At 40.4% G+C, this 19320-nt stretch overlaps 1 protein-coding gene across 3 annotated transcripts in view; it reads right to left on the bottom strand.

Moving 5' to 3' along the window:
• tmem214 (transmembrane protein 214) overlaps positions 1-19320 on the bottom strand; it is a 59612-nt gene that overhangs the window by 2951 nt on the left and 37341 nt on the right. For 2 of the 3 annotated variants that reach the window (XM_078541497.1, XM_078541500.1), the window contains 4 exons: positions 18575-18692; positions 6031-6127; positions 3459-3627; positions 2558-2709 (listed from right to left, as the gene is read on the bottom strand). In XM_078541497.1, the coding sequence (XP_078397623.1) occupies positions 2558-2709; positions 3459-3627; positions 6031-6127; positions 18575-18692 (536 nt within the window). The remainder of the gene's footprint in view (positions 1-2557; positions 2710-3458; positions 3628-6030; positions 6128-18574; positions 18693-19320) is intronic. The other variant, XM_078541499.1, reaches the window with a different exon arrangement.

The following is a 19320-nucleotide window of genomic DNA, read 5'->3' as shown; positions in this document are numbered from 1 at the left end:
GCTCATCTAATCTTTTGTTAAAACAAAACTGTTAAAACACTTTACTGCAATCAGCAATTCTGCATAACAAACCAGTCACATTTCTGAAGGCTGCAGCACCAACTCCTCAAAACTAAAGAGTGCAACATACAACGATTGAGCAATGCAAGTTGTATAGAACATGTTAACACCACCAACAAAAAATGCCTGGCACTACATCCCCTTCATCATTTAGCAGCAGTATTAAATGGTGACAGGAACAGCAATACCATTGCCAGTCAGCACCGGTCACCTATTACCAGCTAAGTAGTATAAAATGAGTTATTAGAGAAGAACAGCAAACCAGCAAGCTAGTCAACTGGACTTAAAATGCAGCACATTAATATAGTATTATGCGTGAGGAAGAGCTGTTATCAGCCGGAATAGTTCAATTTTTGTTTTAAAACACTACAAAATGGAATACGAGACCATTCTCACTACAATTGTTTCATTTAGCAGCTTATTGTTCCTCCCAGAGATTAAGGTTATGAATTTCACCATTCAATTTATGATGCTGTAGGTCAGGTACACAGATCTTTGTGGATTTTAATTTAACGCAGGCGTACCTTAGCCTGTGAATATTGTTTGACACTTTAATCTTACAGAGTAGACATTATAGAAATATCTTTCAAAAGACAGACATAAAAAGATGAAATTGTTCCAAATAGGGAGAGAACTTTTATCAATTGGTGCCACAGCAAATATTTAGGGTTAAACTGCACCATTTTCTGGCTTGTTTCACAGAACGATATTTTGATTTTGGAATCGGAATAGCACAGGAGGCTGCCATTTGGTCCATAGGATCTGCACCAGCTCTTTCAAAGAACAATCTAGTTAGTCCCACTCCCTCACTCTTTCCCTATATCCCGGAAATGTGTTTCTCCTCCAAAAGGAGGATTAGATAAATATTTCAAGTATCTGTTTCATGGAAAGGAGTATGAGATGGAGTTGTTTCAGGGTCGATGAGCCAAGCATGAGGAATTTGTTAGTTGCTTGGCAGCCTGTGAAATAAAACAATTCATATCTACCCACGTATCACTAAGTGTTTTTTAATATGCCTTTAAAGAGATCAGAGCAGCACATCCAAAAGATGAGTCTAAAAGTTAACAAAAACAAAGTTGCTGGAACAACTCAGCAGGTCTGACACCATCTGTGGAGAGGGAGACAGAGTTAACGTTTCGAGTCTGTATCACTCTTCATCAGAACTAAAGAGGAATAGAAATGTGGTGAAATATAAGCTGTTTTAAGGGGGGGGGGGCGGGGTGGGACAGGTGGAGCTGGATAGAGGGCCAGTGATAGGTGGAGGCAAAGGAGAGATTGCTAAAGATGTCATAAAAAGGACAAAGGGGTGTTGACGGTAGTGATATTAGCTAAAGGATGTGTTAATGGTGACATTAAGGGTAGAAAGCAGGATGAGCAAGTGACAGATGGCCCTAGTGAGGGTGGGGTAGGGGGAAGGGATCGAAATAGGCTAAAAGGTGGAGATGAAACAATGGATGGCAATACATTTAAAAATAATGGAAATAGGTGGGAAAAGAAAAATATATATAATTAGAAAAAGGGGGATCGGAAAGGGGGTGGGGATGGAGGAGAGAGTTCATGATCTGAAGTTGTTGAACTCAATATTCAGTCCAGAAGGCCGTAAAGTGCCTAGTCGGAAATTGAGGTGCTGTTCCTCCAGTTTGCGTTGAGCTTCACTGGAACATTGCAGCAGGCCAAGGACGGACATGTGGGCATGAGAGCAGGGTGGAGTGTTGAAATGGCAAGCAACAGGAAGGTCTGGGTCATGCTTGCAGACAGACTGAAGGTGTTCCGCAAAGTGGTCACCCGGTCTGTGTTTGGTCTCTCCAATGTAGAGGAGACCGCATTGGGAGCAACGAATGCAGTAGACGAAATTGAGGGAAGTGCAAGTGAAATGCTGCTTCACCTGAAAGGGGTGTTTGGGCCCTTGGATTGTGAGGAGGGGGGGGAGGGAGTAAAGGGGCAGGTGTTGCACCTTCTGCGATTGCATGGGAAGGTTCCGTGGGAGGAGGTTGAGGTGTAGGGGGTGATGGAGGAGTGGACCAGGGTGTCCCTGAGGGAACGGTCCCTACGGAATGCGACGGGGGGGGGGGGGGGGCGGGGGTCGGCGGCGAAGGGAAGATGCGTCTGGTGGTGGCATCATACTGGAGTTGGCAGAAAAGGAAATGGCGGAGGATGATCTGGCTGAGTTTTTCCAGCAATTTTTTTTTGGGTCAGATTTCCAGCATCTGCAGTATTTTGTTTTTATCTTAATCTAAAAGTTAAGATTGCTGTGGAGTACTATTGTTGCACTCCAGTTGTGCAATTATTGTTTAGCACCAGCAAATGAAAAATGTTCATATCTATTGTATAGCCAGCACATCTGTACCCAAGAGAATAGCTGAGGTACACCTATATATGCAACAGCAAGTCAGGTAGGTATCTTATTGCCAGCTAAGAAAATTTAGGCTTTAACTGCCGTCAGTCTGAATAGGTTGAAAATAAAAGAATGAAGCACACAGAGACCAGAGATACTTACTCGCAAGAATTAACAAGCTGTTTCCACCACTGTTTCATTACCATTCTCATATATTCCAAAGCTGGAAATAGATAATTCTGATGTACAAAGAGAAGCAATTCCTTGACATAGTCTACAAACTGCATCACTGCATCTGGGAGATTAGAATGAAGCTGTAAAAAAAAAGTGATTAATGGTACTCAGACACAAAAGTATAAATTAAGCTAAATCCATGCTTCAGGCTTTGTCCAGGTCCCTGTATTTCAAAAATCCATTAAAAGCAAGAGTCCAAAACAAGTCCCTCAGAAGTCATGATTTCCAAATTGAGTATTACTCTTCCAGAGCCCCAGCAAGGTAAAAGACAATGAGAGCAGTGTAAAACAATTAGGGCATGTAGCTACCATAGCCGAAAGCTGAACAGCTTTCTTTTGGGTGCCTGTGGGTGTTACCACAGTTCAATACACAAAAAGGGAACTTGAAACATGCAAGGACAGACCAACACTGCCAGCAATTTTATAATAAGTTTAGTTAATAGTAGTACTCAGCCATTAGGACCCAATGGTGCCCTTTGCCTGGAATCTTCATTGTAAAAATGTTACATGACTGGGGACCAAGATTTAACAATCCAACACTCTGCCTTGGTCTCCCCAGGTAAGATCATTTTGCACAGCTTGCACACTGATCTTACACAAAAACCCAGTAATTTATTCTAAAGCACTAAAGCGAGTGTGAGAATGGAGATTGTGGGGTCCCATTTCACTTCTTGAACTACCCTGTGAAGAATCACAAGTGCTTTAAGTCACTGACATTTCATGTAGAACCACCAAACAGAGAGGGGGCAGAATCTATACAAGGCTTTATATGCAACACTCCCTCAAAACCTGCCTCATATATAGAATTATTGTAAAAACATTGTACTCACCCACTCAATAAGCCTGGGTAGATTTTCAGTGATCCATGAAATATGACTTGACAACATTTCCTTTGTATATACAACTAATTCAGTCAGCCTTCTCCAAACTAGTTCAAGGTTTGGTCCAAACATTGTTACAGCCTCTGAATAGTAATAGGGAGTATTTGCTTCTATCCAACTGTAAAAATAATGAACAGGGCCAAAAAGACAGATCAGAAACCAGGATGTAGCATCAGAAAGGAGAAACAAAAGTGCATTAAGAACCGGGAGAGAGAGATAGCACTAGAGTAAGAAGTAAAGATGCTGTTCGATGGGGTCAAACTAAGGAGGTGTGCAAAAAGGTCCAAATCAGCAAACAGTGCATATACATAAATACACAAAATGTAGCAAATAAAGTCGGTGACCTGCAGGCATAGATGGGCACATCAGAATATAATGTGGCAATAAAAATGGTAGGGCTGGGCACTAAGTATTCCTGAATACAAAGTATTTAAGGAAGATAGGAAAGGAAAGATGGCAGTATTGATTAAGGAGAATATTATAGTGCTGAAGAGCAAGGATGTCCTGGAGGCATTAAGAGTAGAATTTATTTGGTTAGAGTTAAGAAACAATATAGGTGTAATTGCACTACTGAGTGTATTCTATATGCCACTAACTCATGGGAAAGGTAGAGGAAAAAATTCACAGGGAAATTCCAGAGAGGTCAGGGCCCAGCCAGCGAAGCTCACATCCCATGAATGAATTAAAAAAGGTGCAAAAACTAGAGTAGTGGTAATGGGATTTTAATTATCCTAATACAGACTAGCATAGTAATAATGTAAAGGGCAGAGAGAAGGGGAAGAGTTTCTGAAATTTCTTCAGGACAATTTTCTTATCAGCATGTTACAGCCCAACAAGGATGCATTGCTGGATCTAGTTCTGGGGAGTGAGGGAAGCCAAACGGATTCAGTGTCAGAAGGGAAACATTTAGCGGACGGTGATCAGAGAATAAGTTTTAGGTTAGGTATGGAAAAGATCAAGAAGCACAATCTAGAGTAAAAATAATATTGTTAAAAGAGGGCCAATTTCAATGGGTTGAAAATGGATCTGTCTCCAGTAAATTAGAATGAAAGATTGGCAGGCAAAACTGTAAAGGAATAATGGTCTGCTTTTAAAAAAAATGAGATTGTTCAGGCACAATTTAGGTTCATTCCCATGAGGGGGAAATGCTTATTGCAACCAAAGCCGGGCTTCTTAAATGATGAAAGAGACGGTAAAATGAAGCTAAAAGGCTAAAAGGGAACGGGTGGGGAATTGGGCTAACTGAGTTTTCTTGCAGAGACTGGCACAGACACAATGGGCCAAATAGTTACAGCACAGAATCACAGAATGGCCTGTTTCTATGTCAACAAAAGGCATTTTAGCAAAAGGAGGGATCATAAAATTGAGTGGAGCATTAACTCTCAGATCATTTTTGACCAGTAATTACTATGTTGAAGATTCATACTGAACAGAATATTTAAGAGACTTCCAATAAATATAGTTTGTGAACAAAGGGTTACATGCAAGGCCGAAGAAGTAATTTTAAAGTGACAACTGGAGCTTTCCGAGACTGCTTGCAAGTCAGTCAGTTGCGGTCTCTACCTACAAGGGCTTTTGAATAAACATAATGAACACAAGCAGCAATTGTGGAAGTGACTTTACTATACATAATGTACATTTTTACTTGCAAGGTGAAATCTGAAGGTATGCATGCATCTCCCAGAAATTGATCCAAGAACCCTCTCTCCAGTACTTCTATCCTCCCAAAAATTCAAGAGATCCTAGGACATGCCTTCCACTACAAGATCTTGGGACATCCCTCATATGAGCTCATAATCCAGAACCACCTCAATGCTTCCATACCCCTGAACTTCCCTCCCACACCCATTAATTACCCTCCCTAGGCTCCTGGACCTGTTATACTTTGAGTTTTGCCAAATCCTATTTACCTTCCCTAGCCATTCCCCATTGGTGCTATCAAAAAAATAGCTATACCATCTACATGTTACAGAGGCCAACAGATCAAGGCCAAAATCAGATTTAAACAAGATTCAAAAAAGCATGAAATTAAACTCTTAAAACTCCACTAACACTACAACACTGCAATAAAAACTCAATTTGACCAATTCACTGAATTTCTCAAGTGGTTCATGGCGATGTGCAGGGTACATTGTACATGACATAACATACATGACATAACATACCCCTTGGTAAAATAATTTTTCAAGTTCAAAATCAGACATTTCCATCAATATATTCAAGAGGTACTCAAGTAAAAAATCTTTATAGAGAAGCTTAATTGTCTGTTAGTGTAATGTTTAATGTCTATATTATTTCAGACTTTGGAAATTTCAGTTACTAAAGAAAAATGGTAACCAATTGCGTGATGTTATGGGAAGTAAGTGTGACTAATCGCCAACAAGGACAAGACAAAATACTTTTGATATGTAATAGATAATATCTAAGTGTACATGTTCAGATTTATTTTGTACGAAGGAACCGCTGAAAAAAAAAGTGGTAAGGACAATCTTGATCAGAAACACATCCACTTTACACGAACCTGTATCCCCGTTTGGAATAATGAGATATTTTATTCCAAGCCTGCTGAGACACAGACATTATTCCGGACTGCCTTAGGACATCAGCAGAAGATGACGCTAAGAAGAAAAATTGGTTGAATAGAATTAGTCAGCAACAATGGGATTCACATATTTCTCCATTACAGGAGTCACCGGTTTCAACCAGTTCAGGGCATAGTAAGTGAATAGCTTATGAAAAGTGTTCAGCTTATAATTAAATTGAATTCTATCTCAAATGATATCTCGAGCTGGAGTTTCTGCTGTTTAAAATTTCCCAAAGAACTAATATGCAGAACACCTTTAGGTAGTTGGCATGATTGTCCAACGAAATCAGGGGAAAATAGCAATGTACAATGTCAGCTGACATGTGTATCTGGAGGCATCAGTTCTTCACATCTTTAACTATGGAGCCCTGAGGAGCACTACACGTAGTGTGCCAAGTGGCTCTGAAGTCCACTGACCCTACAGAGAACGCATGCAAAGCTCATGATAATTTTATGTTGGTGGAAAGTCCTGCCCACAATATGATTGAGGCATAAGTAGTGCCTAATGGGCACTGCTTGGAAAACCAGTTAAAATGTGCATTACTGTTCATGCTATTCTTCTCTGATCATTGGACAATCCTGCCAGCTACCTAAATCTGTTCTTCATAGTAGGTCAGTAGCTGTGTCCATCGCTGGATGTTCATAATTTCTCTATTTTCAGGTGGTGGTGGTGGAGGGACACCACTTTAGATTCACTCCATTCAGACATAGCCTTGCACTGTCACTTGTGCATACACAGGGAGCGTATATATCTGGATGAGGCTGAAGACTGCCAGTGTAACTTACACATTCCCAGTAGGAGCTATCACCTAACTCTGCACACTCCTGCAGCCAGATTTGGAAACTATTTCCACCAGAGGGATGCTGTCATAGTTACACAGCTTTCAAATTTTATTTGCCTGGAAGGCAAAGAAACCTCCATTGCATTTCTCAACTTTCAATTTATCAAGCAAGCATGTAGAACAACTTGAAGATTTCATTGAATTGCTGGTGGAAAATAACCATTAAAAGTAAGCTATGCAATTTCAAGTTCTCAAATAGAGCATAATTGACTGTACTTGTTGCAATTTGTGCATCCAGTTTGAATGCAACATTCATGATTAGGAATAGATACTATTACATCAAAATAAAACGTGCTCTGTAATCATAAACAGATGAAACCATGCATGGCAGTACTGTAATAAAAGTAAAATACTGCGGATGCTAGAAATCTGAAATAAAACAGAAAATGCTGGAAAAACTTGGCAGGTCTGTCAGAGCTCTGAGGAAGAGTCATACGGACTCGAAACGTTAACTCTGTTTCTTTCTCCACAGGTGCTGCCTGACCTGCTGAGTTTTTCCAGCATTTTCTGTTTTTATTATGGCAGTACTGTGCCTCAGATCAAATAAATTGAAAATTAAAGTACACTAATTTAAGTCATATTTCCACACATTTAAATTACTGCTTAAACAAACATCTTAAACAAGCTTTTCATCTAAAAGCTAAAAGATCAGCACCATTTCAGCAAGACAGATTGCAAAGAGTTTGACAGCATACTAAATAAGGATGGAAGAGTTGCGTTATCGACGGAAGCCAGAAACTTCTTGAAAGGTTGGAAAGGAAGACGAATGCGCACCTCAAAGCCCAATTCATAAGGCTCATGAACAAAGACGGTGGTTGGTGCTTTCATTGAATTATGGAATGATATAGGCAGCTATCAGCCCATAATGTCTGTGCTGGATCTTTGCTAAAGCTAACCAATTAATGCTATTCTCCTGCTCTTTCCCCAAAGCCCTGTAATATTTTTCCTTGTCAAGTATTTATTCAATTCTCTTTTGTATGTTCCTGTTGGATCTACTTCCACCACCTTTTCACGCAGCGCACTCCAGATAGCAAAAAAAAAAGGACTGTCAAGTGTTTCTTCTTCACACCTCTTTATTTTTTGCCAATCACCATAAACTTGTGTCTTCTGATTACTGATCTTTGTTACCGGAAGGAGTTTCACTATTTGGTCTATCAAATCTCCTCAGTCTTCTCTGCTCCAAGGAGAGCAACTCCAATCTCGCCGCAAACAGAGTCTCACATTCCTGGAACTATTCTTCTAAATCTCAACTGCACCTTCCCCAACACCTCACATCTTTCCTAAAATGTGACCAGAATTGAGAACATCCTGAGGTCCAAATAATGTTTCAAAATACTAGGATAATTTCCTTGTTTTGTACTCCATGCCTCTATTCATAAAACTAAATGATCCCATATGCTTTAATAGTCTTTTCAACTTGTCCTCCCACTTTCAAAGATTTGTATACATACACTCCCAAGTCTACTTCCAGCAACTCCTTTAAAACAGTTACCATTTAGTTTATATTGCCTATCCCCCTCCTTAACAAAATGCATCATTTCATACTTGTGCTAAATTTCCTCCAACATGAGTCTACCCATTTCATAAGTCTGTCCATGTCCTCCTGAGTTCTGTTACTATCCTCATCATTTACTACATTTCATGTTTCCTATCATCTGCCAACTTCAAAGTTATGCCATAAGCACAGTCATTAATATACATCAAAAAGAGCAGTGGTCCCAACATGACTTCTGGGAATACCACTGCAAATCTCCTTCCAACCAGAAAAATAACTATGCACCACTACTCTGCTTTCTGACCCTCTGCCAATTTTGTATCCAAGCTACCACTATCCCCTCAAATCCCATGGGCTTTAATTTGTTAACAAGACTATACATGGTATTTTGTCAGATGCCTTTTGAAAATCCACAAACACAACATACCATATCCCCATCAACCCTCTACGTTACTAGGATGACCTTGACCAAGTCAGTTTTAAACTATTGGCCTAACAAACTATGCTGACTTTCATTCATTAGTCCATAAAACTTTCCAAATGTCAGTTAAATTTGCCCCAGATAAATGTTTCAAGGAGTTTCCTCCACCAATGTTAGATTTACTGACCCATAGTGGCCAACTTTGTCCATCTCCCTTTTCCTCTTTGAGCATTTGCAATCCTCCGGCAGCACCTGCATATCCAAAGAGAATTGGTAGATTGTGGCAAGAGCCTCCATAATTTCCACCATGACTCAGTAAACGAGAACGCATCCTACCTCGACCAAGTGACATTGGGACTGCCAACTGCAAGCACCTTGGGGTAGAGTTTCTGCTAGATTTTTAAAAAATTCATCCTTGGGATGTAGGAGTCGCTGGCTAGGCCAGTATTTATTGCCCATCCCTAACTGCCCTTGTTCAGGGGGCATTTAAGAGCCAACTACATTGCTGTGGGTCTGGAGTCACATGAGACCAGGTGAGGACAGCAGATTTTCTTCCCTAAAGGACATTAGTGAACCAGATGGGTTTTTAGAACAATGGAGAATGGTTTCATGGCCATCATTTTTATTGAATTCAAATTCCGCCATCTGCCATGACTGGATTCAAACCCGGGTCCCCAGAGCATTAACCTGGGTCTCTGGATTACGAGTGCAGCGACAATACCACTATGCTATCGTCTCCCCAGCACTGCTATTTTTAACCACAATTCACTCAAATCAGCATAATACGTGCAAAAGATCGCACAATTTTAAGCACAAATTATGTTCAGCACAAGCTGAATTTGTGATCTTTTGCACCAGTTTAAAAATAAGTCATGATAGCAGTCAGCCCTACTCATATCCCTGGATGAATCAACACTGTCTCCTGCCAACGGAAGATGACCGCCAATACCTGTCTGTGCATGCACACTGGTCCATGCATATGCAGAAAACCAATGGTGTCACTCTGCTGCGCCCAGCGCCCACACCCCTGTGCACATGCAACAATGACATCAACACGCATACATGCAGTAACACCAGTACACCCTCACGTAACTATATGACATTAATGGCCCCATCGAGGAGCTGCTGTCTGACGAGATTTCCATTTGTCATTTTACCGTTTGCTGGGGTTAACCGAAAGCCTGCTACACTGCAGTCGCTTTATCCGCTTGAGCAGCTGATAAAATTTGTGCGTAGCACTCCTCCCACATGAAGACAATCTCAAAGCAGTGTGGGCAGGTCTCCACCTCAGACAACTTCTACTCACATTAGTGCTTCTTCCACCAATAAGACAAGATGTAGGAGAAGGCAGCCATTTGGCCCATCAAGCCTGCTCGCCATTCCATGAGATCATGGCTCATCTGATAATCCTCAACTCCACTTTCCTGCCTTTTCCCCATAACCCTTGATTCCCTTACTGAAAAAAATGTCTATCTCAGCCTTGAATATACTTAAAGACCCAGCTTCTACAGCCCTCTGCAGTAAAGAATTCCACAGATTCACTACCCCGAAGAAATTCCTCCTCATCTGTTTTAAATGGGCAACTCCTTACTCTGAGATTATGCCCTCTGGTCCTAGACTCTCCCACAAGGGGAAACAACCTCTCAGCATCTACCCTGTCAAAACCCCTAAGAATCTTGTATGTTTCAATAAGGTTGCCTCTCATTCTTCTAAACTCCAATGAGTACAGGCCCAACCTGCTCAACCTCTCCTCATAAGAAAATCCCTCCATCCCCAGGATCAACCTAGTGAACCTTCTCTGGACTGACTCCAACGCCAGTATATCTTTCCTTAAATAAGGGGACCAAAACTATTCAGAGTATTCTAGGTCTGGTCTAACTAGTGCCTTCTATAGTTTTATCAAGACTTTCCTATTTCTAAACTCCATTCTCTTTGAAATAAAGGAACATTCCATTTGCCTTCCCCACTATCTGTTGAACTTGTATGTTAGTTTTTTGGGATTCATGCACAAGGACTCCCAAATCCCTCTTTCTCCATTTAAATAGTATTCAGCTCCTCTTCTTCCTGCCAAAGTGCATAACTTCACATTTGCCCACATTATATTTCATCTGCCATGTTTTTGCCCACTCACTTAACCCGTCGAGAGCCCTCTGTAGACTCCTTGTGTCATCCTCATCACTTGCCTTCCCACCTATTTTTGTATCATCCACAAATTTGGCGACAGTACATTCACTTCCATCATCTGTAACCTCCACTAGTTACAGGTTGCCATCCTGAAAATGGCCCCCTTATTCCAGCTCTCTATTAGTTAGACAATCCTCTATCCATGCTAATATACTACCCCCAACACCATGAGATCTTATTAAGTAGCCTAATGATAAGAACTAGGAGCAGGCAATTCAGCCCCTCAAGCATGCCCTGCCATTCATTACGATCATGGCTGATCTCATTTTGGCCTCAACTCCAATTTCCCACCCTCTCCCCATAGCCTTTCAACCCATTACTAATTAAAAATATGTCTATCTCCTCAAATTTATTCAGCGTTCCGGCATCCACGGCACTCTGAGGTAGTGAATTCCACAGATTCACGACCCTTTGAGAAAAGTAATTCCTCATCTTTGATTTAAATCTAACACCCCTTAGCCGAAAACTATGGCCTCTTGTTCTAGAATGCCCCACAAGGGGAAAACATCTGCTCCACATCTACTTTGTCTATCCCCTTTAGCATTTTATATACCTCAATTAGATCTCCTCTCATCCTTCTAAACTCTAGCGAGTATAGGCCTAAGCTGCTCAATCTCTCCTCATAAGACAAGCCCCGCATCTGTGGAATCAATCTAATGAACCTCCTCTGAACTGCCTCCAGTGCAACTACATCCTTCCTCAAGGAGACCAAAACTGTGCACAGTACTCCAGGTGCAGTCTCACCAATGCCTTGCACAGTTGCAACAACACTTCCCTATTTTTATACTCTATTCCTTTAGCAATAAATGCCAAAATTCCATTTGCCTTCCTTATTACCTGCTGTACCTGCATACTAGCTTTCAGTGATTCATGCATGAGGACACCAAGATCCCTCTGCACTGAAGCATTCTGAAGGCTCTCTCAATTTAAATAATAAGTCGCCTTTTTATTCTTCCGACCAAAATGGATAACCTCTCACTTATCCACGTTAAACTCCATCTGCCAAATCTTGGCCCATTCACCTAACCTGGCCATATCCATTTGTAAATTTCTTATTTCTTCCTTGCAACTTACTTTCCCACCTATTTTGGTGTCATCTGCAAATTTAACTATAGTACCTTCTATCCCTGAATCCAAGTCATTAATATAGATTGTAAATAGTTGGGGCCCCAAGGACCAAACCCTGTGGCACCCCATCAGTTACAGCTTGCCATCCAGAAAAATACCCATTTATCCCAACTCTCCGCTTTCTGTTGGTTAGCCAATCCTCTATCCAAGCTAATATATTACCCCTAACTCCGTGATCTTATCTTGTGTATTAATCTTTTGTGCGGCGCCTTATCAAAGGCCTTCTGGAAGTCCAGATATGCTACATCTACAGGATCCCCATTATCCACTTTGCTTGTCACATCTTCAAAGAACTCCAGCAAATTAGTCAAACACGATTGACTCTTCATAAAACCATGCTGACTCTGATGGATTGCATTTTGACTTTCCAAATACCTCTTTACCAAATACCAAGTTCCCCTTTATCTATCCTGCTAGTTACCTCTTCAAAGAATTCTAATAAATTTGTCAGGCATGATTTCCCCTTCATGAAGCCATGCTGACTCTACTTGATTAGATTATGTAACTCTAATTGCTCTGCTATTACATCCTTTATAATAGACGTTATTAATAGACATTTCCCAATGACAGATGTTAAGCTAACTGGCCTATAGTTACCTGTTTTTGCCTCCCTCCTTTTTCGAATAAGGGTGTTACATTTGCAGTTCTCAAATCTTCTTTCCCAGAGTTTAAGGATTCTTGGAAGATTACTACCAGTGCATCCACTATCTCTGGAGCTACTTCCTTCAATATCCCAGGATGCAACCCACCAGGTCCAAGGGACTTGTCAGCCTATAGCCCCATAAGTTTCCCTAGTACTTTTTCTCCAGTGATAGTTATTGTATTTATTTCCTCTCATCTTTTGCCCTTTTATTATTTAGTATTGGAATGCTATTAGTGTCTTCTACTGTGAAAACTAAAGCAAAGTATTTATTCAGCTCCTCTGCCATTTTCCTGGTTCCCCATTATTATTTCCCCAGCTTCATTCTCTAAGGGGCCTATGTTCACTTTGGCCTCTCTCTTCCTTTTTTATACATTTGAAGAAGCTCTTACCGTCTGTTTTTATATTATTTGCTAATTTACCCTCAGTTTATTTTCCCCCCTCTATTATTTTTCTGGTCATCTTTTGTTAGTTTTTAAAACTTTCCCAGTCCTCTGGCTTACCACTAAGCCTTGCCACATCGTATGTCTTTTCTTTTAATTTGATACTATCCTTAACTTCCTCGGTTAACCATGGTAGGTTTATCCCTTTCCTTGAATTCTTCTTCCTCACTGGGAAGTATCTTTGTTGTGAATTGTGAACTATTTTCTTAAATGTCTGCCATTGTTCAAACGTTTTTTCTGCTAAAATCCTATCCCAGTCCACTCCAGCTAACTCTGCCCTCATTCCTTTGTAATTACCCTTATTTAAGTTTAGCACAGTTGTTTCCAACCCAAGTTTCTCGCTCTCAAACTGAATGTTAAATTCTACCATATTATGGCCACTGTTTCCTAGGGTATCTTTTACTCTGAGAGCATTTATTAAACCTACCTCATTACACATTACCAGATTCAAAATAGCCTGATCCCTGGTTGGATCCACAACATATTGTTCTAGGAAACTGTCCCAAATACACTATGAATTCTTGCTCGTGGTGACCTCTGCCAATTTGATTTTTCAAATTTACATGAACATTAAAGTCACCCATGATTAAGATACTGCCTTTTTTACATGCCCTCATCATCTCCTAATTTATTCTCTGTCCTACAGTATAGCTACTGTTCGGGAGCCTATACACTACTCCCACCAGTGGTTTCTTCCCCTTGTTATTTCTTACCTCCACCCATATGGATTCTACATCTTCTGATCCAAGATCCTTTCTTGCCATTGTACTTATTCCATCTCATACTAACAAAGCTAGCCCACCACCCTTTCCTTCCTGCCTGTCCTTTTGAAAAGTCACATACCCCTGAATATTTAGTTCCCAACTTTGATCTCGTGACCACGACTCCGTAATGGCTATAAGATCATACCCATTAACCTCTATTTGTGCTGTGAGTTAATTTATTTTGTTCTGAATACTATTTGCATTTAAATAAGAGCCATTCATTTTGCCTTTTTACCACTTTTTCCCCCCTTTGACCCTATTTGCTGCTTTTTTATGTTTGTACATTCTGTCCCTGCCCGTCACACTCTGGGTATTACCTAAATTAGGTGCCCTGCAATGCTGCCATATCCTTTTGCTTTATAAGCCTACATATCCCCTTTCCAGAACCCTCCCCCTGCCCAATTTAGTTTAAAGCTCTAGTAATTCGGTTCGCCAGGTCACTGGTCCCAGCATGGTTCAAGTGAAGCCTGTCCCACCGGAACAGCTCCCTTCTACCCCCAGTACTGATGCCAGTGCCCCATGAACTGAAACCCATTCCTCCCACACCAATCTTTGAGTCACGCATTTAACTCCTTGACTTTATTTACCCTATGTCAGTTTGCCCATGGCTCAGGTAGTAATCCAGTGATTACCACCTTGGAGGTTCTGCTTTTTAAAATTTAGCTCCTAACTGTTCAAATTCTTCCAGCTGAACCTCCTTTCTAGTCCATGCCCAAATATATCAAGCAATATTTGCAATTTTAAAAAATAAACTACACTTTAAAATGCTCCCAGATCGCACTAGTTCTCGGCAGATTTTGCATCCATCAATGTGCAAATAAGTGAGCAGAAACAAGAAAACAAACCTCAGAACAGGCAATACTCGCATCCAAATTGACGATTGCGCCCAAAGATGAAACCTTACCTGATAGTCTATCTATTTTTATTCCATCCAATAATGCTACTGCCTCCTCCTTTACTGCTACATCTCATCTGTCTTCACCAGAAAAAAAAATGCTGCCAGAATCACAATTGTTACAGTGCAGGAGATGGCCATTCAGCCCATCATGTCTGGATGAGCATCCTCTTTGAAGGCCCCCTTTCGTTCACTTACCCAGCCATATTCCCTTTTGGGGAATATTTCCTTTTGGTCCCTAATTGGCCCCTTTCTTCTTCTGACAATTTTTATATAACAAACAAACCACTAGGTTCCCTTTTATGTTAACCGCTGATGTATTCTGATATTCTCTTTACCCCTTCCTATTCCCTTTTTGATGCCCTCTGTACTTTTGATGAATCGTATAATTGTCATAAAGTTCCCTTTTCAGTTTCAGTTTAGTATCTAAATCTTTATCTGTCCAGGAGCTCCAGCTTTGAATGCTTTTCCATTCTCCCTCAAAGGAATGCATCAACTCCACACCCAAATCTTCTCTTTGAAGGCTTCCTATTGTTCAATTACTGTTTTGCCTAAATTTTTCATTCTAAGCTTCTAAGGTTAACAAGAGAAAATTTAACCATCTCCCCATGATAATTCGATGGCATTACCATCACTGAATCCCCCACTAACAAGCACCTTGGGGTTACCATTGACCAGAAACTGAACTGGACCAACATTCTAAATACTGCGACTACAAAAGCGGACCAGAGGTTAGGAATACTGTAGCGAATAACGCATCTCCTGACTCCTCCAAAGCCTATCCACCATCTACAAGGCACAAGTCAGGAGTGTGATGGCATACTCTCCACTTGCTTGTGTGAATGCAGCTCCAACAACACTCAAGTAGCTCGACACCATCCAGGACAAACCAACCCGCTTGATTGGCCCCTGATCCACAACCTTAAAACATTCACTCCCTCCACCACCGACGCACAGTGGCAGCAGGATGTACTATCCACAAGACACACTGCAGCAACTCACTAAGGCTCATTCAACAACACTTTCCAAGCCCACAACCTCTACCACCTAGAAGGACAAGGGAACACCACCACCTGCAAGTTCTTCTCTAATGCCACACACCTTGGAACTATATTGCTGTTCCTTCATTGTCGCTGGGTCAAAATTCTGGTGCTCCCTTCTTAACAGCACTGTGGGTGTACCTACACCATATGCACTGCAGCAGTTCTGGCTCACCACCACCTCCTCAAGGGCAATTAGGGATGGGCAATAAATGCTGGCCTAGCCAGTTATGTCCACATCCTAAGAAAGAATAAATTAAAAAATCCTTTTCAACTCATGGAAGTTAGCCTTCCTCCAATTATGCATTTTATGTTCAATTGTACTTTGTCCTTTCTATAGCTATTCTAAAGCTTATGTTATATGATCACTATGCACTTGCCGAATCATGCTCCACTCAATTTCTCAGAACCAGTTCCAAAATTACTTCCTCCCTTGTGCTGGAAACACTCAGATTCTCTTGTACACTCTTTCGGCATACCTCCCTCTCTATGCTCTTTACACTGTTACTATCTCTGTCTGTATCAAGATAATTGAAGTTCATTATCACTACTCAGTAGTTCTTGCATCTTTCTGTAATTTTGCTGCAAATTTCCTGCTCTCCCTCCTTTCCGCTATCGGTAGCCTACATTATATGCCCAGTAGCCTAATAGCGCCTCTTTTTAAAAAAAAGTTCTAGCCAAACAACTGTTGTTAGAAGAACAAAGGCTGGGTGTAGTTCACCTTCTGACCAACAATGTTCAATTCAGGAGCGTGATGGAATTTAAAGAAATTAGTAGTATTAGTAAAGAAATAGCACTGGAGGGGGGGGGAAGTTAAATGGGAGTAAAGTGTTGACAAATCCCCTGGACCCGATACTGTAAATCCCTAAGGGGGTAGACTATCACAGAATTGTTACAGCGCAGGAAACCATTTGGCCCATCGTGTCTGCACCGGCTTTCCAAATGAGCAATTTACCTAGTGCCATTCTCTTGCCTTCTCCTCATAACTGTGCATATTGTTCCTTTTCAAAGGACAGTCCAAAGTAGATCATTTCATGCTTGCCATGATATTTCATCTGCCACCCATTCATTTAAACCATATCCCTTTTACGGCTTCACAACTTACTTTCCCACTCAAGTTTTGTATAATCAGCAAACTGGTCCCCTCATCCAAGTCAATTCAAAATACTGAGACCCGAGCACTGACCCTTAAGGCACTCCAGTAGTTACACACTTCCATTCTGAAAATGGCCAGGTTTTTGACTCTGTTTTCTGTCTGTTAATCAATCCATGCTAATATATTACGTGAGCCTTAATCTGGTATTACATTTGCTACCTTTCAATCTACAGGGACCACTCTAGAATCTAGGAAATTCTGGAGGATCCAAGCCAAGGTATCCATCCACCTTAAGAGGCAGCTGCCTCTTAAGACCCTATGTTGTAGACCATCAAGTCCAAGGGATTTGTCAGCTTTTGGTACCATTAATTCCTCCAGTACTATTTCTTTACTAATATTAATTACTTTAAGTTAATCTCATTAGATCCTTGGTTCCCAACATTTTCAGGCAGGTTCTATACCTTCATCAGTAAGGACAGACAAAATATTTAACATGAGTCATTTCCTATTCCATTATAATTTATCCTCTCTTTGCCGCCAAGGGGTTCACATTTACCTTCACTAATCTCTTCCTTTTTACGTACTTATAGAAGTTCTTACAGCCTGTTTTTGTATTTCTTGCCATTGACCCATTAATTTTCTTCCTCCTATCAATTGCTTGGTTATCCTTTGCTGATTTTCTCAGTCCTCGAGCTCAATGGGGTTTTTTTTGGCAACATCGTAAATCTCTTAAATACTATCCTTACTTCTCTAGTTAGCCGTGCTTGTACTACTTTTCCAGTGAAGTTTGATTCCTCAAGGGAATGCTGTTTCATTAAGAATTGAGAATTATGAAATTTTTAAATGTTTGCTATTGATTACCTACCATTGTATCTTTGGATCTCCATCATCCAGGTCTGCTCCCATATCTCTGTAATTGGCTTTGTTTAAAAACAAAACCCAAATTTCCGACCTAACCACTTCACTCAAACTTAATACAAAATTTTATAATCACTTGTAAAGGAATTTCAGACAAGACTTAACTTCGTTTCATTGTACAATACCAAGTCAAAAATAGCCTGTTCAACATATTGTTCTATTTAAATTCTATTTATTTTTCTTAAATGTTATATAAGACTTAAATTGGTTGGATTATAATGCAATTTTTTCCTTCAATGAAAGATCTGTACCACTCCAGCCATAAGCAACGACATAGGGAGTCATCTTAGAGATTTAAAATATCGAAACGAAAAACTATGAAAGCACAGCAAAAGCCACCTTAAGGCTACAGATTTTTAATTTTGAATGAGTTAGCATAATATTCAGTGTTTTATTAAAATGAACTTTTTAAACAGTAACAAATATCAGAGCTCAACCCATGATTAAGGTTCTCATGTTTTCCCTCAGGGGATGAGGAAAAACATGAACCTTAATGCAATTATTGATTGTGAACAACATAGTATATTGGTTTTTACAATATTTCCTTGCGGTCGAAGTATTGAACTTCACCAAAAGTAGTAACATTCAATGATGACAATACACAGATTTACGAACCATTGAAGGATCCATGTGTTCTGATATCATGCATCACAAAGCCTACAGCAAAAATCATTAGCACAAGTAGCAGACGAAACCATGGGAAGCCACCGCCTTTCAACTTCTGCAGGAGGTTCTTGAAAATTGAGAAGAGAGTTAATAACCATCACAACGTTTAAAAAAAAATAAAAACTTGTTAACTAGGGGGATGAGCAGAAACCAGTAATCATGACAACTTGAACTTATGTAGCGTTTCTAATGTTACTGCAAACATCCCAAGATACTTCACAGGAGCATAATCAAAGAAAAACTGACACCAAGTCAAAGGAGGAGATATTAGGATGGGTGACTAAAAGCTTGGTCAGAGTTTGATTTTGAAAAAGCACCTTGAAAAGAGATTTAAGAAGGAATTAAAGAACTTAGGGCCTAGACAGCTGAAGGCATAGCAGGCAAAGGTGGATTGAAAGAAATGCAGGTTGCACAAGAGACCAGATTTGGAAGAACACAAGTTCTGAGGGTTTAACAGGTCTTAGATGCGAGTTAAGGTACAGGCAACAGTTTCAGATACCCTCCAGTTTATGGAGGGTGAAAAATGAAAGCATTAATACAGCTGAGTCAGGGGTAACAAATGCATGAATGAGGCTTTTACCAGCAAAAAGAAAGTTCGAGGCTTGTGCAGATACTGCCAATATTAATAGTGGAAGTAGATGACCATTATGATGTAAAAGGACACAGGGTTAGAAGCTCAGTTTTAAAATCAGTAA

Source organism: Cetorhinus maximus, chromosome 5 (assembly GCF_964194155.1).
Source record: "Cetorhinus maximus chromosome 5, sCetMax3.hap1.1, whole genome shotgun sequence".
In the NCBI taxonomy this organism is placed as follows: domain Eukaryota; kingdom Metazoa; phylum Chordata; class Chondrichthyes; order Lamniformes; family Cetorhinidae; genus Cetorhinus; species Cetorhinus maximus.
This window is presented reverse-complemented; position numbering and strand designations above follow the sequence as displayed.